This window comes from Typopeltis vanoorti, chromosome 20 (assembly GCF_054136105.1).
Source record: "Typopeltis vanoorti isolate ZY-2024b chromosome 20, IOZ_Tvanoo_1.0, whole genome shotgun sequence".
In the NCBI taxonomy this organism is placed as follows: Eukaryota; Metazoa; Arthropoda; class Arachnida; order Uropygi; family Thelyphonidae; genus Typopeltis; species Typopeltis vanoorti.
Genome location: NC_143568.1, coordinates 106,223,246 through 106,246,267, shown reverse-complemented (window position 1 = coordinate 106,246,267; position 23,022 = coordinate 106,223,246). Strand labels below are relative to the sequence as shown.

The 23,022-nt window shown below is 35.4% G+C and overlaps 1 protein-coding gene across 1 annotated transcript in view; it reads left to right on the top strand.

Annotated features, from left to right (window-relative positions):
• Positions 1-1,168: 1,168 nt before the first annotated feature.
• The window catches only part of LOC150095753 (uncharacterized), a 145,290-nt gene continuing 123,436 nt past the window's right edge, over positions 1,169-23,022 (top strand). The window contains exons 1-4 of the mRNA XM_090409952.1: positions 1,169-1,546; positions 2,735-2,878; positions 9,362-10,495; positions 18,829-18,988. Coding sequence (XP_090266078.1) covers positions 1,354-1,546; positions 2,735-2,878; positions 9,362-10,495; positions 18,829-18,988 — 1,631 coding nt within the window. The 5' untranslated portion in view covers positions 1,169-1,353. The remainder of the gene's footprint in view (positions 1,547-2,734; positions 2,879-9,361; positions 10,496-18,828; positions 18,989-23,022) is intronic.

The window sequence follows — 23,022 nt, the reverse complement described above, 5'->3', positions numbered from 1 at the left end:
ACATGATTGGTCGCTCTTAGCTTTTTGTACTAGTTGGATCTTAAAAAACATGACTAATACACGTAAATTCCATTTTTCTGTTAAACGAGCCTTACATACTCGTGCATTATGGTCTTCACATAATTTTGTGCATCCCCTCATTAAGAAATTTCTACAAAAAAAAGTCATGAATTAGTTTTCCCATTTTCCTCTCACTTAAAATTATCTACGCATGTTTTAATTATATTTGCTAGCATCGTGAGAGAAGCATCACGAACAGGAAACTTCTTCACAATTCGTATCGATAAGGAATATACAGATTTCCTCCCTAATAATTTTTATGAATCTTTGCTTCCCGACGACGCACTGTAGAGAAGAAAGAGAAACATTTATGAAATATGAAAAAAAATTATAACATAGAAAGCGAGAAGCGATAATGAACAAAGATTTTGTTATGCGAACAAAATTCAAATTTATTTAGAAATTGTAAGCACATCACTCGAGAACGTGGTGGTCCTGCTGTCACGAGTATGTAAGTCAGCCACTTTCAAAAAAGCATTTATTCCCATAAAGGTATCAATAGTTTCAGAACCCGATCGACCAATCCTGTATTAGAGTGCCCAGCTCAACATTATTCCTAAACCATATCAAACTCTGAAGATCATGAGTATTATTTATTTGCATTCCCCCAAAAATGTGGGTCAAAAATTGGGCAGTGACGTTTTTGTCTCTGAATTATACACTTTCAAAATTTGCGATGCTATTTAGAATAGCTCAACTGCAGCTATTTTCTACTAAAAACAGAATGAAGTTTTTTTTTTTTTTTTTTTTAATAAACTATTTTTTTTGACTTTCTAACTTTAGTATAAAGTATCGCGGAAGTGGAAACCCATTCTTAGCAGATCAATCTGATTATTACGTTGAACATTAATAAAAATTTCCAGTAGTTTTATAAAAATGAATTTCCCATACAGCTGATAACTATCCAATACAGACTAAAGAATTAAATTCAGCAGCTACCGCCTGCTTCTCTGCTCTATTATTGTACTGATAGCCTATTGAGTAGTCCGTATAAACACGACCTGCCCCGATCGCATTACGTTCTCATTATCGACACTACAGCCTTGAAAGAAGACACCCGATCCAGTCTCTCGGTTAGGGAGCTAACTTCTGTCAGTCAGTTAAACGATGCTATGGTCCATGCATGAATTAGAGATGCGAAGATTGTATGTCGACAACGATACATGCATCGAGGCTGACGTTGCCCACATTATACGTGCATTAATCCCACGTAGCGTTCTCTGTTTCCGTTAGATGCACAGTGATGATGTGAGCGAAGGAAATATTTGTTCGTCGCAAGTTTTTCCGTGAACGATGTTAAAACAAGGTCCGGATCAGGGCTGGAGTTGGGTCGTGGCTGTTGCTTGCTGTTATATGCACTTCGCCCTGTTCGGTTTCTTTCGGTCTTGTGGAGTTCTTTATGTAGCACTCTTGTCGACCTACGGGGTTAACAGAGAGGAGGCCGCATGGCCCTTTGGAATTTGTTGTGCCGTTTTTAACCTTATAGGTAAGTCCATTTATTCAGTTTATGAAATGTGAAAAGATTAACAATAAAATTCATTAATTATACATTCGCAATGTAGTTTCGGTGAAAAATAAGGAATATCCTGATGACGTATCATGGCTTTAACGTTAATACAAGTTAACTATTTCTCTGTTGAATTAATAAACACATTCTTATGTAAAAAAATGACTTGTAGGAAACAAATACCATTCCATTCATGGTAAGTGTTACTTACGTAGGTTATTATCTAATCTGAAAAATGTTTTCCAAAACCTGGTGACAACCTTCAAAAAGTTGTACCTTTAGCCCCGTGCTTACGCAAAAATACGATTACTTCACCACCGTATAAATCAGAAGAAGTAAATTGTAATGGCGAAACAGAATTATGAAATATGGAGATGGCTAATAGACTTAGCCTAAAGTACTATTCAAAGACGATATTAAGTGCTCTTTTATTGCTTTATCAAACCCAATTCGCCAAAGCCTCTGCCTGTTCCGATTTTCTCATGATTATATAACACAGTACGCAGAAACAGCTTCCTTTAGCGGCTTGTTCTTTAACCTGAACTTCGAACTCGCATGCCATTGAGATAATCAGTGAACTACATATCGTGAAGAATGGATCACGCAAGTTTCCATTTAGTTTACTTCTGTATTAAATAATACAGACATAACTCACCAAAGCGACTGCATATCTCAATTGGAATATCACCAACGTGTGTACGTTCAGAAAATACACACAAAAAACTGATGAATATACTGAAGTCAAACTGTTATTTAAAGAGGCCAAGACCAGTATGCATTATGAGCGCGCGCGCGTGCAGAATAATTCAAACGCGCTTATAATGACAGTTCCCCTCTCAGAATATTTCTTTAGCTGTGATGTTTTGTTCATCAACATCACATTATCAAATATGAAATAAGAACAATAAAAGACATTTGTTTTCAGAATGCGCATTACATTCTGTTAAAATAGCGTTCGAAAACAGTAGCGGTAATTACCTTCACAGAAATGTCGGCCACCCAAACTATCTATCCCAGTCACGATTCTTTAAATAGACAGTTTATAGATAAGAGTAATACTGGATTCTCCAAACTATTATAACTACTATTATCCATATCTATTATTTATACACTTAATAGACTGAATCGACACCGAGGCATTTCATGCTGTTTAAATTCCTTTGACAGGTCCGCTAGCAGGAATCTTGGGAAAGAATTTTGCCAGTCGTACTGTCTGTTTGTACGGATCTACAGTGGCCACCGCTGGAGTGGTTCTGTGTTATCTGGCGCACGATGTATTATGGATAACCATCTTCTTAGGAGTCGTTCACGGTAAGTTATGAGAACGAGGGCACAATTGCTGTTAAGTTCCTTACTTGGTAGACTCAACTGTCAGTTTCCTCATTAGTCATAACCTATTAATTCGTTTTTAATTCGTTCTCAATTATTTCCACGTTTAAACGGTGTGTGTGTGTTGGAGGGGGGGGGGGGATGATTACTCGCCACATACCACAACCCGATATGGAAACTCCCTTTTTGATGTACTGCGACTCCATATTTTCTTGTCATATCCTGTACATTTAATTTTACAACTTCATCTTTCTCTAACAGGCAAATTTAAACATGAATTCTGAAAAGTCAAACGTAGAAATTGGCTTCATGTCTAAATGATATCGCGCTTTTTTTTGGTCCATCGCTAAATTCAGTTCGTCGTTATTTCTAATTTCGCAACTTAGTTCTTCAGAAACATCGAAAACAAAGAGGAAACTAACTTAGTATCTTATTGTTCCTCGAACAAGCATTGCTGACCTGAGAAAAAATCTCCATCAGCTTCGATTTTCATCCATTGTTGTATTTTTTTTTTTACACATTATCCTATCCTATCCCACCGCACTTAATAATTGCAGTGAGAATAACAGCCCACATCTAACACCTCCCTTCCATTTTCCCTTTAAAATAAGGGGAAAAAATATTGCTCACTTGTTGGCCTGTAGCCATAATCTTTTTTTTTTTCTTCTAAATAATGGAAAATCGATTAATGTGAGAAAGAATTAAGCTACACATACTTGAAGGTTTTGAGCTAATTCAGGAGCATTCCTAAGGATACTGGCGCAGCAATTACGCAAGGAGTCTTATTACTTATGTCACGGACTATCTGAAATGGAATGGTTCGGAAACAGCCAGTGAAATGTGCAAACCACTTCCATAGCAAAAACCACTCATAGTTCTGCAATTAGTACTTCTGCATTCTGCAGTTGACTGTCCCTAATTGTTTACAGTGACTGGGTATCGGTGAGGACGAACGGACAGCTATTCCCTGAAACTTTTTCCATTGAGATTAGAAGTACGAAACGTCTTTTATTCCTGAAGCGAAAGGTGCAGGCACAACTTTCAGTTTCAGGATTATTATTATTTACAAACGAAAGCAATGTGCTGGCATGAAAAAACTTCAAATCCCCAAATGTTTGACCTTGAGAATTTATGAACCTTTTGGAAAGTTTTCAAAAAATTTCATAAATATTTCTGTTAAATTTTCTAACTTATGGTTAAAAAATTGTCTTCACAGGGACAAACTTACCAATCATTAGATTTATAATGGTGAGAAATATTTCCTGTCACATCTGATATTTATTTATATAGTTTACAAGGATAGGATTTCAGGATTACAATAAGTAACAATCTTATCGCATCGCGCTGGACTATCGATGATTTAAATAACATAAAAAAACATTCGTTGAAAGGAATGGTAACCCGTCATGTACAGTAAATAAACAAGTCCTTGGGTTCGTTCATAATTGTTTATCACAAATTCATTTCTTTTTTAAATATCTCGTGTGTTGCCTTCACCGATGCTTATATCAGTGAAGGCAGCATTCCATTCAATGCTGGGTACGCCTTGATTTCAAACTCCAAAAAGTTTTCTATCTTTACATCCAGTGCCGTAACGAGGGCGTAGCGAAAGAGTCGCCCGCCATGGGTGCAACTAGATTTGGGGCGCAAAACGTAAAAATGTAAAAAATAAAAATAAATAAATAGATATAAAAGTCCGCTATTTTATATTGTATTTTTAAATTTCGGCAATACGCCGCTTTAGACACAAAAATTCTGCAACTCATTTTAATGGGGTTAATATTAAGTATTGAACATATTGCATTTAGTAAAATTTAACTTGTTACATTTACATTTTTCAAAATTTTTGTCATTTTTGGGTTGGGGGAGGACGAAAGTTAGACACTATGCCACAGGCGCTTCATACCCTCGTTACTGTACTGTTTACATCAGTAAATTAATTCATAGGAAGCGAAGTGCATTAAATACAGTGGCACAAACGATATATATATTATTTTAATATATAAAATTAAAATATATATAAAATTTTAAAACTGGTTTTACTCCATTTCCTAAGTAAGCAAACAGACAAACAAGTCAAGTTTGCGCCTGCAAGTGTTGCAAGTCTAGCTGACCCCTGCATGTAGTGCAAGACCAAGGCAACTCATGGTAAAAGTAGATTAAGCTCTGATCACTAATCTTAATATTTACCCTTAATGATAGCACATCTCCTGGAGGAAATGTATGATGCTTTGTATTAAAGGCAAGGGGCCACTACCCAGACCGGTTTCAACCTTTATTGAGGTCTCATCAGTGGAAGCCAGGCTAGAAATACCAACATTTTAGTAATACAGAGCTTATAAGTATTTTACCAGAACAAGTTACCATAAGGTGTTTTAACCTTATTAAATAAAGTCCTATATATATATATATATTTTTTTTTTTTTTAAATAACTTTTAAAATTTTAAAACATATTTTTAAAATATGTTTTAAAATAACTAGTTGAACTCATTGGAGAGGTGCCTTTGTTAGTTAGTCACAATTTTCATAACCGTAAAACGGCTTACAAAATTCTAGATATAGATGATAAGATTTGCAATGGGTTAACACACACACACACACACACACACACACACACACACACACACACACACACACACACACACACACACACACACACACACACACACATATATCACCAGGAGAAGATTTCTTAACTCGGAGTATGCAAGAATAAAAGTTAGAGAGAAAAAGATACTTATTATTTTTGAATAAAATTTATTATTCAACCGTTAATCCACCAAAGGAATGGAACAGTAATTCCTATTAATAATAAAAACGTAATAAAGAAAACCCCCGAAAATTAAAGCGATATGCATTCTGGATTCCACTTACAGCAGAGCATTAAATAATAATAATAAAAAAACTTGCAATAATATTCTGATTTTATTCTGGAAGCAAATAATGGTTTTAGAAATGTATAGATCCAGCTTTCTAACTAAAATTATGAACAGAAGAAAGAAGAAACAACCTAGAAACACATATTACGTTTATAGATTTTGAAGAAAAAAAAAGCATTAAATATCTAAAATTTTACTTAACACACGGCAAGAAAGACGAGCATTCTAAGTGCTATTTGAGGATAATGAAATACTGATAAAATTCGCTACGAGTTATCTCGGAGAGAAATAAATCGAAAGTTTTAGAGAGGGATATCCCAGGTCTGCTACGCTATTTAATATATATTTAAATAATATTTCACCTATCCTGTAATGCGTATTTAAATGCACTCCTTTTCGCAGATGACAAGATAATAATCAGCGATTCTGAAGGCCATCTTTAGAAAGCTGATGTAAACCTAAAAGTAGTAGCTGAACAGTTCCGGGTGGTAATTTCAACAGAAAATGAATAAACAAGAGTATTTTAAATTAAGGGGATATATAAAATCCACATTGTTTCAAAACTGAATAAGAAACTCAAAGATTGGATCAGAGAGTTTCATGCCGAATATAGTAAACTATAAAGTATCGGCGAACACTGGCGTGAGCCAATGCAAGTGACCCTAGTACGTAGTACAATACCGGACAACCGTTGCAAAGGTGGGGAAAGATCAGATCGATATTCTTAGGTATTTTCCGTAATTGCACCTCTTTGGAAACTCGTATAGCAGAGTATATAAGTTCTTTTCGCTATATACTTTGGTATTATGGTCTAGCTACTCACTGATGAAGCCTCAATAAAGGCTGAAACCGGTCTGAGTAGTGACCTCCCTCCATAATGTAATAACAGCATACATTTCCTAGGAAATGTGTTTTTACATTACGGATAATACCTAAGAATATCGATCTGATCTTTCCTCACCTTTGCAACGAGTTGTCCGGTATTGTACTACGTACTAGGGTCACTTGCATTGGCTCACGCCAGTGTTCGCCGATACTTTATAGTTTACTATATTCGGCATGAAACTCTCTGATCCAATCTTTGAGTTTCTTATTCGGTTTTAAAACAATGTGGATTTTATATCCCCTTAATTTAAAATATTGTTTATATCGCCGAAATGAAGCTTATTAGCTCTTTATATTTAAGTGAATAAACAAGAGTTTTAAAGCGAAGTTTCAAAGTAAAACAGTAATATATAAAAAAAAAATTATAACGAGTTAATTCTTTTACTTATTCTAAATAAGTAAAAAAATTAACTTGCTACAAAACTTTACGATTTCGTATGACAAGGACATAAATGTGCAAATTACAAAATCAACCTTTCTCTGCTCAAATCCAATTACGGTACAAAGACTAGATTAAACGTTTGGCACTAGCTTTACAAGCACCATTTCATGGAAGTGATGTTCGGAGATGAACAAAAATTAATAGCATTTGAAATGAAATTTATGATAAAACAGCAAAATACACATTTAAAAGAAATAAATAAAAAACGAAAGAATTAAAACAAGACCCAGTAACAGAGAAAATAAAGAAATACAACGAGCACAATTAATTATTTTTTGGGAAACAAAAATATATCCTTACTCGGCCACGTACTCATGTACTACAGGCTTACAACCTTTCGTGGATTGAAGTCACGAAAAAAAAAAAATGGACCATGTCAAAAGAATGCAAACAGAAATGTAAATGTAAACCATCGAGAAAAAATGAGACTAAAGGTGGCCTCACCGATTCGCTTCTGAGGCCTGAAGAGAACATAATCGGCCTAAATCCTTGAAACGCACACTGCCCTGCCTTTTAAATTCTGTAAATCAGCGGTTTTTTTTAAATTAATCCATTGCAAATCTTACTATCTATATCTAGAATTTTGTAAGCCGTTTTAGGGTTATGAAAATTGTGACTAACTAACAAAGGCACCTCTCCAATGAGTTCAGCTAGTTATTTTAAAACATATCTTTCTGTTAAAAGGTATGTTATAAACATACTACCCACCATAAAAATCAAACACTCTCGATCTTTGTAAGGGCTCACTTCAAGCTCTCTTATTCTTTCAAAAAAAAGTCATTTAAAGAAGACAAATATGAAAGAGCTCATTCACCCTAATAAGGAATAAAGAACTCTCCAATTTGTCGTCTTGCAACAACCCATAACCCTACAGGAAATCTCTAACAACTCTTCCCCAAAAGCATTCTTTCTACACACACCGTTTTCTGACAGAGTTAAATAAAATCTGAAAATTGTCGAGTGTGGCGAGAGAGAGATAGAGAGAGAGAAACTGAGTGCCTTAACTTCTGCTCAGCATTAATTTTTAAGGGGGGGGGGAATCTTTATAAAACGCATGCGGTTTTGATTGAAATGGACGGATATTTCACCATTAGGAGTATTTTTTCAGAACTCATGCTAAACGATCTAGCCGTTGCCGAGTGGATTCGCCATCCTCATGCAGGTCTGGTCTCAGGGACAGATTAGAACTGCTTATTTTGGAAAAATCGTACAACGATGTGCATGGAGAAATTAATTTTTAGTTTTTGGAATAGTTTTCTGCTTTTTCTAAAGCAACTTAAGGTAAAGAAAGCCAGGGAATTAATTGTACTAAAGGTTAATTTACCAAGCGTTTTGAATAGTTTTAGTTTTGAGCACTTCATAACAACACAGCAAACTCAGTATCAATATGAAGTCCGTCTGAAAAGAACATAGAATTTGTTTCAAATTCTCTGCATGGCTGAATACAAATACGACGCAAATGGTTACTATTTAACAAGCTTAATCTCGCTATATTTAGTAACTTGGAGCAATAAGGATAGCAAGGCCAACATTATCCTTGCTATCCTTATCTATTAGTAATGCTGTATATCTAAAGATATTTCATTTTTTATCGTTATTTGTGACAATCTTTCATTGGTTTTAACCAATAAGTACTTCACATCAGCACTTAAACAACGCTACATTTACCCAGTGAAGCATATATATATATATATATATATATATATATATATATATATTTTTTTTTTTTTACGTAAGCAAAAATTAAAATAAAATGTAGTCAGCTGCCCATAAAATATAAGATTTACTATGATAGCGGTTGTATTTTTTTTCTTTTAATCCAACTTTTCTAAACACAACTGTTACAACAATTTTACACGCAACTAATTAATTGCATTACAATTCAAATTAATTCATTAATCGATATTTTAATGAACTTTAACGCAGCTTGCAATTTTACCAAGATGGGGAGTTGTTAATATTCTTAAAGTAGTCTACAAATTCAGAAGAGAGAGAGAGAGAGTATGCGTGTGAGAGATGAATTACTAATTGAGTTACTAAAAGTCGATGCTTTCAAATAATCGTATACTGCATGCTCGTGTAACACAGTCATTCTGATGTTATCATTCCACGTAATCACTTGCAAAAGCATTAGTTCAGTAAAAAGTTATACCATCAATCCATAGTTACTGAAAACTATGTCGATAAATTGTCAGAATACAAAGCCACTGACTTGTAACTATTAAGATTTCTGAATAATATTTTTTATTCCTTTCTAGGAGTTGGATTTGGACTCGTGATGACTCTTGTCCCTGTGATCGTGAACCAGTTTTTCTTGACCTACAGGGCTACAGCCACTGGTATAGCCTTTGCCGGGGGTACAATGGGTTCCCTCATATTTCCCCCTTTGATGGAATACTTTTTGGAGACCTATGGATTGCGTGGAAGTTTTCTACTTGTTGGAGGTCTCACAATGAATACGCTGGTTGCGTCGTCTCTTTTACGCACTCCAGCTTGGTTGCAGAAGACGCCTTCTAATTTAACTGATCAACAATCCTCAGAAAGTTACATCTCAAACACTTGCAATCTACGGAAGTTTGGACGACTGTCGAAATCACTTGATTTTCGAGCACGTCAGGCAGAGAATTCTCGCCCGTCTCTCAGCCGAAGTACAAAATCTTTTCCTTTACTCTTGCATCCTTCGACTGACGACCTATGCCCACTTCCTCACGTCAAGTTAAAGCTACCTGATGCCGAGTTTAAATCGGTGAACGGGAAAGACGACAACTTCAATAATCCTTTACAACCACCCCATGTGCTCACAAATAACAAAATAACTGAAAATTTAAATGGACAAGGGACTCCTCTCGATGTGTCCATTTCTAACGACAGCGATGCAAATGGAAAGGGGTACAGAATAAGGATGGAGTGTGCAACAGACATTAATATTTTAGGGACCGTCCTTATCCATCCCATGTTCGTCATCACAGCAATCACCATTCTTAGTTTTTTCTTCCTACTTCACACCTTCTTCATCGTCATTGTGGATTTCGCAATTGACCAGGGTATTCACAAAAGTGACGGAGTGTACATTCTGACGGCTTTTTCCTTTGCCGATCTTGCCGGACGACTAGGCTCTGGGTGGATAACAGATCACGGAGTCCTGAAAAGGAAAACTCTAGCAATGATCAACATGATAGCAATCGGTCTCTTGGTTCAGGCCTATCCCGTTTTCCAGAGCTATGCGGCCTTGATGAGCATCTCCGTGTGCTATGGTCTGTTAGTTGGCAGCGTCGTTATTGTGCTCTATGTTTTGCTCGCAGATTATTTAGGATTGGAGGTGTTGTCTATGGCAGTGGGGGCAACTTACTTCTTCACGGGAGTTATGAATTTCATTAGACCAACAATGATTGGTAAGTATATTTATAAGCAAGATATATTTTTTAAGTCGGTGATAACAATAGGAAATTTTAATCAAAAAATTAAATACGCATGATTAAGTTTTCCACAATAAAGCACAGTCCAATTTATTTAAGTACAGTGACAAAATAGTCCTTGCATTAGTTTACAGGAGAATCATTGATTAGTTCATATTTTAGTCCTATTTACATTGTGGTATGAAAATTTAACAAAGATCTGCATATGCAGACCTTTGTTATCGGAAATCTTGTTCAAGTGTATCATGCATGATTTAATGTTTAAACTGACTGGGGGAAAGCAGAAAAAGGGGGATAAAATAACGTTATGGCAATATATTTTAAAGTATTATTATTATTATTATTATGTGACACCTCCAGGGGGTCCAAAGACTCATCGAGGGAGAGTGTGCCAACAACATGGAACGATTGATTTCCTTCCAACTACTAATCGCGCTCAAACTTGCTTAACTTTTTTGCGTGGGCCATTAGTACCAATCAACAAACCTCTAATCACACCAGCAGCATGAGTATGTTTTTTTTTTTTTATATTATTTTGATTTTTGAGCGTTTAGAAAAAGCAAGAAGAGTTTGGCTGCTGGGAGAGCATTAGTCTGAAGTATTGAGAAATGAGAATAATCATAATCTGTGGTTACAAGCCTACAATCTACTCAGATTGGCTTTGGTAACCATAATTTTAGGATAAGGTTAGTCTTATGCCAAAATAGATAAATTGTCTGTTCTCCTAGCCAGTTTGCCTGTTATGGGATGAAAAGTCCGATTTTTCGACAATGTGTATAAAAAGACAACCACATGTGAGTATCTTTTCGTTTATATAATAACTTGAACAAAAACCTTGGGTTCTCGCGAAACACCCCTAAATAACACAGCCTTCCCACTAGTATCATTTTAATGTAATTGGAGGATAAGGAATCTACTACTACGCATGCATATTAATAGACTTTTGGAAGAACTATTAAGGAACTTACAAGGTCAGTCTTAGAGGATTATCCTAAGTATGAGATACCACAGACTACTCTGTATATATTTCCAAGTTTAATTAATCCATCGTAACTGGAATATCTACATACAGACCATAAGCACAGCGGCATTGCATTTGCTAGCCAAATGAAGTAGAAATCAAGTGAAAAAATAAAATAAAATAAAAAATTGGCTGAATTTATATAACAATATTTTTGCTTAATATAAGAGCTAATTTGGGTACTTAAAACTAAATACTCATGTTCCCTAAAAATCGTTTTCGATCGCATTAGTTTATCGCTACTCCTACCCATGAAAGTGTTACTTCGCCAAATAAAATCAGTACTCATATTAGTAGAGAGAGAGAGAGAAAAAAAAAAGTGGTAGCTGATTCATTTTAGATTAATGTCGTGCCGCTTAGATAACTGTCAATACTTGCTGTATTTTTATTTCGGATTATTATTTCTTCTTATTTTTTTAATATTCAGTTTCCATGAAAAACCTGCATTCAGGGATAAAAAGTCTACTTGATTTTCTTTTGCCAATTATCGATCAAACTGATTCAGTGCGAACGAATTCAACTTCTTTCCAGTTTTTTCATACAATCTAACAGTCGAACGCATTTGATATACAAATATGAAAATAATTTTTAATAAAACACCGTTCAATAAAAATTCTCTGTTATCAGTTTTATTAAATGCTTCCCATTTTTATTTTAGTGCAAAAAATGTCTTTCTTTTCTTTGTTATAGTTTATCAAAAATTAAATTGAAAAGACAAAAAAAAAAATCTACATCAGTCATTGGACTAACAGCATACTATATTTGGGGCTATTCCGATAGCACCACCACCACACGGAACAATAAATTAAAAATGAATATGACGATTTAAAGACGTCAGAAAAATACCGTATGCACTTATTTTGAGTCTAGTCACTTGGATGACGACACAAGTTGGCTATCATAAAGTAAGTGCTGACAGCTAAAGGATTATCCCTTTTCTATATAGGTCACTGAGTCCTTCAGTCGCTGAAACGTAAATCATTCAAGGATGGAAAAAAAAAAAAAAAGTTAGTACTATCATCTGGCGGATAAAAATTTTAGAAATTATCCGAATGATAGAAAAAGGAAACACATATTTTCATTTATATATTATTAAGCAGAGAACGTAACTGTTGTCTTATAAATTAATTTTGTATCTATGCAATGCATCTATATGAAAAGTTTTTAAACTCGAAGACAGATTTTTATAACGACTTTTAATTTTATCACTCAATATTAACTTAATATTTGTAGATACCACTTTTTCCAACATTAAATGCACCATCTCTTAAATTCGTAAAGTTAAATATATATGGAATATAATTGTATACAAGATATATCGTACGTGTGTATTTCTATGTATTAATGTATATTGATGTCGTCATGTATTCGTGTAGATGTCAGACAAAGATTGAAAGATATGCTATATAAATAGCTTAACAGCAGCAACATCACACAATCCCAAGAAAAGATGAGTTAGGAAAAGAAATGGATCTATTAAAGAAAGAGAAATGCCTAGTAAGATACTATATTAAGTACACACGCACATTAGAAGATTGTAGAATAGTGAGCGATATTTCATTAATCATCTAAAGACTTGGTTAACATTCAAAGTCAAGATTGATTGTGTCATTTTGTGTAACAAAATGCCAGTCAAACAATCAGAGGAAAAAAAAAAAAAAATCAGCTAACGCCATTTTATTCCCGTATACGGGAGTAGGCGAGGCCAATTTAGCCCTATCGGAAGAATAACTGCCGGACAAACAGCTATCTGAGATATGCTCATCATGAAAATCAGGATATCATGGCATAAAGTGCTTCGCAATGCCAGACTATCCTTACCCAAACATGTTACGGTGAAAAGAGAAGACTATGGGAACTTGCAGTAATGGAAGAGGATTCCAGCAGAAAATGCATCACGCTTACAGCAGATGCATGCGATGTCTGAACTGTGTTCATGGTGTAAGACTAGAACTATTCGCTGCACAATTTAGGAAACAAGACTGCGAATGGATCACCCGTGATGCGAAAGTCACCAACTCTAGATAGTCGCATACATCACCGAGGGACATCTAAGAAGAGACTCGATGAGAATATCCGAAAAAAAAAAAAAAAAAAACACATTGTACGTATCGTATGATGAACAATAGGATAAACAAAATATTGACAAAGAACATACGAGGTGGCTATCCAAACGTTCCCGAACGGCTGCAAGGGACAAGCACAGATGGATTCATGAGTTAGTTTGTTAAGTTTCCTAGCAGATCAATAAAACGCAATTTAATTGCTAGGTTGATAATTGCAATTTTCGAAATGAGCATTGTAAAAGAGATTGAAATGATGCAAAGGACATTTGGAGATGAGACAATCGGAAGGAGAGATTTTTGAGGTTCAAAAATGGAAATATCCAGGCTACCAATGTTCAACTGATAAGAATGCTGAGAAAGTGTGGAGTTAATCAATAAAGACAAGCAGCATAACTATTCGTCGCGTATTGGCCATGTCAGGTATGTCTTTCTCAACTTGTCAGAGAATTTCATATTCCACAAAACTACTGGCAAAACAATTTTGTTCTGCCAGTAGAACACGAATTCTCAGTACTCCCAAAACTTGTTGCTCTCTGTGACCTTTGTTGTTTTTCAAGATTTCAGCTCAAAGAGCCAAGATTTATGCCATTCAAAGATCCATCCGAAGCGCAAGCAATGCTAAACGCAGTTCCAAAGGAAGACTACTGGAAGTGTTTCAAGCAGTAGCAGGAAATGGACTTGGTGATTCAATTTTCTAGGCAGTATTTTGAAAGAAACGACGATCTGTACTAAGCCTCTGGTTTTCAGCCAGTCAGGGAACGTTTAGTTATCACCGCGCATACTGTAAGAGATCTTCTAAGTGGCTTCAAAACGAGTAAGCAATCTCAGATTGATGTTCAAGATGCTCCTCTCAGGATCTAAAGATGTAAATCCTTGTATGAATGCGATTTACGTCTTTGACTGCGTTAATGTTCAAGAAGCTGGCTTAAACTCCACATCACAATAAGAACCGTTGCGTTAGAAAATTATGTATAAATTCAGTACGTTCCAAATGCATGGCAGCCATTGTCGCATCTGCCGCCTAATTCGCATTATAGCAAGGGGCTTACTTGCTCGAATTGCATGGACTTCCAACTCCTGTGGTAAGTTAAAAAGAGCAGTTAGGAGTCACGAAAAAAAGAGCAGCTGACAAAACCACAATCCTCTAAAGAGCTTATCTAAGAGTGTTTTCTTAGAATGGTTCCAGAGTGAGAGTACTCTGTTGCAGTTCGCAAACATGTATGAGGTGATATCGAATATTTCTCTCAGTGACCGCAAGAGGGCAATGAGACCGTAACTACAACCAAGAGAGTTGGCTGAGATAGTCTTACAGTGTTGCCATTATAGCTTCCATTGTTTTCATGTAACGATGTTGTTTCTCGTGCGATTTTCGAAATAAATGCTGTGAAAGAGAAAACGTTTGCATTAACCTTTATTTATTCGTAGGGGGTTCCCCCGTTCCTTAGGACTGGTTGAGCCCTCCTAGCGAGGGATTAAGTATGTATTTTGCGACTGTAGATCGGTGTGTGTGTTCACGGAGCCGGTTTGCATGTTCTGAGGGACGAAAAACCCTCTACCTCCGTATGAGATCGGCTAACTCACCTTTAATCGAAAGAGATCAAATAAAGTTCCTCACGTCGTGGACGTGAATCGAACCCAGGTCTTTCCGCCCAAAGGGCTTCGTCTATACCGACGGCGCTACGGAGGCTCTATTAACCTTTGTTGACAAGCAGCCATCGAGGAAAAGACCATAATCATATCATGTCAAAAAAAAAAAAAAGCTAGGAACGGTGGCGTAGGAACACTGTCATTGAGGCGGCTGCCAAGGACGCCAGTGTCAGTGGCAGGATTTTATCACTTATCGAAACTGTCACGCTATAAAAGGTGCTTAAACCATGGGCACTAAAAGCCTAGCTATTCTACTGGCCAGGAAGATCCAATCTAAACACCAATTCGAACAAAAGTATCACTGAGGTCCTTAAGCGTTTAAAAGAGGTATAGGTGTTAGAGATGTAAATGGTATTCATTAAGCGATTAATATCTTTGACTGTGTTAATAGCGGAGAAGCTGGTTTCGAAAAGGATGCATTTAACCTCTGCATCATAGGGGTTAAACAATAGATCTAGCTGATTCAACACAAGAAATGCCTGAGCACATCTTGTCTACACAAGTTTGGGAAAAGAAGAGATGTGGCTCTATTCTTTTTTGCTTACCCCAGATGAAATTGTAGTCGAAGAGACCAACATGCGAAGGAATTTGAGATGGAGATCACGATCTTAAAGAGAGACGACACAAGCAGTGTTTCCAATTGCAGCAGAAATGCATGAATTTATGGTATTAATTTGCAAGGAGACAACTTTACTAAGAACAGCGATCTGTAAGTACGCTAAATACAACATTTTTTCATTCAGCACTCCGTAAACATTTCAAACAATCTGTAACATACTAATGACATTACTATTATTATTCTATTTTATTCTGTATACTGTCTGGTGTGACCGGGACAGTACGGGTTTTGAATCATTTGTCCTAGTGTCCCGAAAGATACTTGTTTTTGTACAATAAATAAATAAAAAATAATAATAATAAAATAATAAAAAAAAAGAACAGGTGAGATCTTCTCGAATTCATTTTACAACAATGAATTGTATCACACACAAGAAATAAATCACAAACAGGAATACAGTAACATTTACGTCCCCCCCCCCCCAGTCACAGAAAAGTCAGTTTACTATTTCCAGTAAACGATGCAGTTTGTCCTAGCTCGTACGAATGTGCCACAGTGTACGAACCGATAACTGCGTTTTTATAATGAATGGTAATTTTATAAAATTTCATCATGCACCATATGACTTCTAAAAGAAAAAATGAATTCAATAAAGACTTACAGAAGGCATTTGGATTTATTAAGAAAATAAAATCTAGCAATGAATATGAAGTGATAGGGAACATTTGAGAAACAAATTTTTTGGTATGTGACAGCGGTCGATCTCAGATCGAGCGCCGTTTTGTTACGATTTGTCTTTCTAAAATAAAATAAAATAAATAAAATAAAAAATTGTCCGGATTTGCCTTTTAGAAATGGAGTTAACTTTGGTTATACCTAACTAGTTTAATAATACTTAGTTGTGCTCTGCAAATTAACTGTTTTAGTTTCGCCGCTGGACTGGAACAGGATCGCAATGAGCTCGGTATGCTGGCGAATAGTTTATCCAAATGGTGACTTTCCAGCGCACTTCAAGCTTTGGAAACCCGAATTTTATTCTGGATTGTATAAATGCACATTCAATTTGTTACTCAGAGCATTTCTCGATAAAGCACACACTGGAAATGAAAATTTCTTCAGTATTTTAACTATTTGCAATACGAATACGACTAATTTAGAAATCATGAAGGCTATTGTAATGCGACTAGCTGCAAAACTTGATATCGAAACTGCGGTGAACGGATTTTTTTTTTTTTCCAGAAAATATTACAGAATTAAGTCAGGTTTAGCTCACTGAAGAGTATTATGCCTATAGTTACCGCTAAGCTATATCTCAGTCTCTTAGAGAAATTACTTTATATTTTTTGATTTGATGTTATTCAGAAACACTTTAAGTTAGAAATGTTCCATGCTTTAACGGCATTTACTAAATATCAAGGCATTCGATAAATTTAAACTTACCTAATCATTTAATTCAACCGAGGAGACTCCAATTACTCACATATCGTTTGGTCGACAAACAGTAATAGCGCCCTCTCACGGAAATAGCACGAAATTAGGAAAATTTCATTAAAAATCAGGACTGTACTTTCTACTAAAAATGTTATCCCAGTAAGCTGCCATGGACTGACTAGGAACTTTTTCTAGCTTTTTATTTATTTATTTTTTTCAACTCGTTTCCCAATTAGTTGATTTTTAGCACAACCAAACGGGGATTTTTTTTTCCCTCCTGAAAACTTTGGTTTATAACCTAATATCTCAGGGAGGGGGGGGGGGGAGACGACCGTAAAACTTGTATAATTTCAAGCAACGCAATTTTTTTTTTTAAATACGAAATTATACCTAAAGTGGTATCCTTTATGTCCAAGGGAACACGACGCCTAATTGAGATCGAGATTTCTAGTATATTCTAGTATACCAATTTCTAGTATATTCAATAAAGACTTACAGAAGGAATTAGGATTTATTAAGAAAATAAATTTGTGTAAACAGACAGACGCGCGCAATATGATCAACAGTTTCTAACTTCTCCCAAATGACAAAATTAATATATTTTTAATATTTAACAATAATTTATAACATTTCTAAAAATTATAAATGTTCATACATGTATCTTCCGTACTTTTTCCCTTCCTCTTAAATGAATTTGAGTTTAAACCTTAACCCAGTCTGGAAAAGACACCTGCAGCAAATCAAACGTCGAGAACGTTCAAGAGAGTTCCAGTAACAAGTCTGTGTGACGTGGTAATGTGGAAATGAAGCGCTGTTTGTGTCAAACTTTTTCCTTCAGGAAGTAGATTGTCGGCTGAAGAGTAAAAAAGTGAAGTCAGCAGGTGCTACTTTTCGACATCCCTTTTAAATTAAAGTTCGATGTAAATTGGAATTTTGAATAACTTTAAACTTTCTTGAAAACATCAAGGACAGGAATGACAGTTAAATATTACTAGTCACATTTCACAACATACACTTCGTTTCATTATTTCGTCTGGTGATTAAGCTGAAGAATTAATTTAAGGCTATGAAACGAATGTGTTCGCCAACGAAGTTTAGCTTTGTTATGCGAGATGAAAAACTGGTAGAAGATCTATTCATGAAATGTCCTTATAAGGATTCCTCGACAAATACGAAATTTGAAAGCATGTCCTTCCAAACGAAGGTCAAATGTAGCGACTACAAGACGATGTTCTGCTGATTAGGGTAATAAGGCACTTTGAAAATACCCCTTTAAAGTAACTGGTACATTCAAAAGTACTGCTATTTCTGCCAAAACTTATACAAGCAGTACTACCAAGCTACTTTTGACAAAGTAGCTTAGTATTCAACATCTAAGATATAATTTAGGTATTTCTAGAAATACTGCATCTCTCTCTCTTTTCCTATACTAAATCTTCCTCATACTTCTTATTTACTTTGCATTCCACAAAATTTTAGGCTTAATTTTCGGTAGTAATTTCTTAGAATATATTTTTTGATAATTATCAGTTTATATGTCTGGTTCTGCTAAAAAATATTGACGTTAATCTTATTATTATTTCAGGATATTTTCGGGACTACATTGGAGCGTATGACAACATGTTCCACCTATTAGGAGCCATCAGTATATTCGCTGGTCTGCTGTGGATAATGGAACCATTCTTCCAGAAACGAAGAGAGAAGACTGGTCAAGGATTGTGTCCAGTTTTATTCAAGAAGTTAATTAAATAACAGATAATGGAATTTTTCCCGCATTTATTAAGCGTGAGGTGAAACTGCTGATTGTGGTCAACGGTCGTCTGTGAACGAATGCTCGACATAGGCTGAAGCAAACATTAGCACGCAACGATTTGGTTAGAGTACTTTGTGGTCCCAAAGAGTACACGCACCATTCTTGTGAAAGGAACATAAACTGAAATTTGAGGGTGCAAATATGAGGAATGTATAAGATATATTCTTATATCATATAAAGAAAAATATAATGCATTATCAAATATTCATCCCGCAACTGCTGTATTCACAACTATTTCTTTGTTACACTAGCATCAAATGCGGGCTACCTAAACTCAACGTTTAGTACCAGAACTCCCATAAGATTTCTGGCCTGGTCCAAACTGAGGAAGCAGCTTCTTTTTTTTTTCTTCCCCTCCGTTGTTTTTGTAAACCACTGATCCAGCTAAGTTGGTCGAATTCTTACCAAGACAACTAATGTCAGGAGCTAAATCATCCTTACATGTATTACAGTATGTATTCTCAAGCCAGTCTATACTGTGGAAAAAAAAAGAAGTGTTTTTTGTGATTGACGTAGTTCGACCTCATGACAATTCAAGCTCATATTTTGACTCATGATATTTCGAATTCCTTCGAAGTTCAACTACAGACTCATAGAAAAATGTTCTGACCATTCATTCCTTCTGTGACAATCTCTCTTTATGCATTTTGTCAAGATTACGATCTACAGGGTCTTCAAATCCAATGTTAAGTGAAGGCGAGTTAGACTAACGGAATGGCAGAATTTTCTTCCCAACAGGTACACTCACCAGAAAAACACACAGTTTACATCTATAATACAGTGGTTTAATATATTGCTTCGGCCATTCAGAATATTCCAATCGAATCGAATCCAATGTTAAGCAAGTTTCTGCCCATCCACAGTTTTGCTGATGCACTCCAGGTTAAACTGCTTCTCCCGCATGAAGTTACCATTAAAAAGAAAGAAAGAAAAAAAAAAAAACGAGGGGAGGGGGAAGTTAATCTAACAAGTTAAAAACAATCTTTTCAACCATAGTTTTAAAGAGCTAAAATTGTTCTCATATTCAAATTAAAATAAATAATAATTATAAAAAGCAGTGTTTATTTATTTTAATTATTTATGTATTACTTTTATAATAATAATTAAATAATTAAATAAATAATAGTGTTAAGTTTCCACCGTTGATTTGACGCTTAATATTTGCGTTGTGTATTTTATGTTCATTGCGAATGCCAGACGAACATTTCCGAGCACTTCGAGACGTCTGATCACCATGGCTACAGGTGGACTACGATCATTTACGTAGCTCTTCTTCATATAAAGGACATCCAAGGTCATAAAGCCGGCATTTCCTCAGACCCAATACGAAACGCTATTTTAGAGATATTTCGTTTAATGATATTACACTAAATAACATCAAATGAAAAGGCCAATTACGTCTTTTCAGAGAATCATTAATATTATATCTGCTTTTCTATACCTGTATGTTTATAAAAACAAACAACCGTGCGTTTTTGTTTAAAGGTACGATATTATATTTGTGGTAAAACCAGTTTTTTTTAAGAAAAAAAAAACATTGTAGTGTCCAGTTTTTTAATCTAAATATGAAATTGATTATTAAGATAAATAATCAATTTATAAAGATAAATTGATTATTTATCTTTATAACATTCACCAGATGGCAGCACATTTTAATCATTCATACTAAGCTATTCAAAGTTATATGTGCGTGTGTGAATTCTATTTCAAATAGCAAAGCGGAAATTATTTCTACTTTTTGATTGAAATGGAATACACACACAAATGAAAAAATCTTTACGTTTTTATTGAAACATTTACTTAATTACCCTTAGTGATTTTTTTATGATGTTACATAGCTTTGTTCTACTAATTTCCTAATTCTCAACACTATCCTGTTTATTTTATATCAATCCCACAGACAACAGTCCACAAAGTCTGTAGCAAATCAATTCGTACGTGAGCTAGAATCAAGAGCAAAGTAATTGGTTGATATATTTCTTAAAGAGCTGGAGGTTGTAGTCTTTGGAGCATGCTTCGTGAAGAAGGCTGCTCCACAGAAGTGAAGTAGATGGAATGAAAAACGTGTGTGAGCAGTTCAGAATTTCGCCGAATCTGTGATTTGTACAGAGCATTGGTAAAGGAACACTTCGGCATTGAGTTGAGAAATTGTCACACTATAAAAGGCTCTTAGCTATGAATTTGTCAAGAGCGCTAAAAACATAGCTAACGCTGCTGATGATACCAAACAATACTAATATCGTGTCTTCTGTACAGCAAATTAAGGAGTCTGTTCTTGAGCGCAGACTAATATGAGTAATTTGTGTTATTTTAATGCTTAGTGATTTATTTTTGTGAATGAATGACCAAAATCCTCTCACTCGGGAATGTTTACGTAAATCTGTGAGTTCGAACTTTGATATACTGAAGCCAAAATATTTTGACTCGTTTACAAACAAAAAAAAAAAGTTCAAGTCTTGATCTGGACCAACCTGTGGTCAAAAGTAGACCTCAGGAACCCGAACACGCAAAATCAATGGATCAACCGGGATGAAAAAGTACTTATGTTCCAAGAAGGGGCCGGTGAGAAATTCACTTTGAGCAGCTACCAGAACGCGAACCTCTATTCTCAGCATTCGCTGAGAATAGACGTTCTAAAGCAAATGCAGCTGGGCAGTAAAAAGTGGGTACTTTTCCAACAAATCAACGCGAGACTGTACGAACGAAAAAAAAATCAGAGAGCAGGTAATGGAGCCTCACCTATATATAGATAGATCGAGAGTGCGGTATATGTTTTCAGTATATTTTAATATATATCCTTTAACCCCTTTTATTCTGAAAGGAGGAGACAGAACTCCTTTAGCTATACCTTTTTTTTTTAAATTAGTGTGCAGCTAGTAAAGCTATCAATGAATCTAGACTTTCAAGGGAGAGATTATGTCTGGAAACTGTCATCATCTTGTGGTATATATTTTGTTGTGGTCTAGAGAAAAACGATTGTACAGAAATAATTATAACCTCGATTTTAGCTGCGGGGTTTAAAACCCGAGTTTCAGTGAAAAACAAAACAAAACAACTGGCTGCAGAAACTGAGTGGATAAAGGCCTAGAATAAAGTTTCTCTGGTAGGCTACTAGAATCGAAGTCTTTTTCCATGCTGTCCAGCGCTACTGGAAGCAATATAAAAAAATCTCCACTGACCGGGAGAAAGTCAGCCTCCTAAATGTTATCGATACCTTATTTGTCTATCTCAAAACCTCGGAAAAGATAAGGGCTGTCATCGGCAAGGCTGTTGATGCAATCTGATACATTGGAAAGGATGTCACTGATATACAGAAGAGAGCGATTGAAAGAATAGAGAATTTAGGATGAAAATTCACACACCCACACCATGTCTGAAACCAAATAAGAAACGGGAAACACAATCACTAAACGTAGGAAGGGGGAGGGAGGACAAAGGGTGGCACTTAAAATTCCATTAGTAATAGCAAGGATGCTCTTGTCTATCTCTGTCTACTGCATGGTCCCCAGCAATTTTTCTCTTCATCTCGTGAACACTAACATGAAAATAAACTCAAGAGATATAGTGTTACTGCAGTCAAAATAAAAAAGCTTCACTCAAAAAATCCAAAAAATTAAAAACTCAACAAATTCAGAAAAAAAATTAAAAATTTGAAAAACATCCAATATACCAACAGTCACAGATAAGACGACTAACTTAACGTTGTGCACCAATCTCTTGTTCTTGACCAAAACTTCAAATTACTGCCACAACAACAATCTATCTTAATTTTCAAAGTACGCGCTATTTGACCCCTTCCAACACAAGGGTGGTACTTGTGCTTTTGTGCGGTCTTGCTACAGGAAGCCGAATCTTGAATCTCCTCTTTTTGACCTTCTGTAGTTTAAGATTTTTTTTGCCTCATTACGTACCATTCATGTGCTGTCGCCAGTATTTTTTCCTCAATTCTAATAATCATTCTAACAT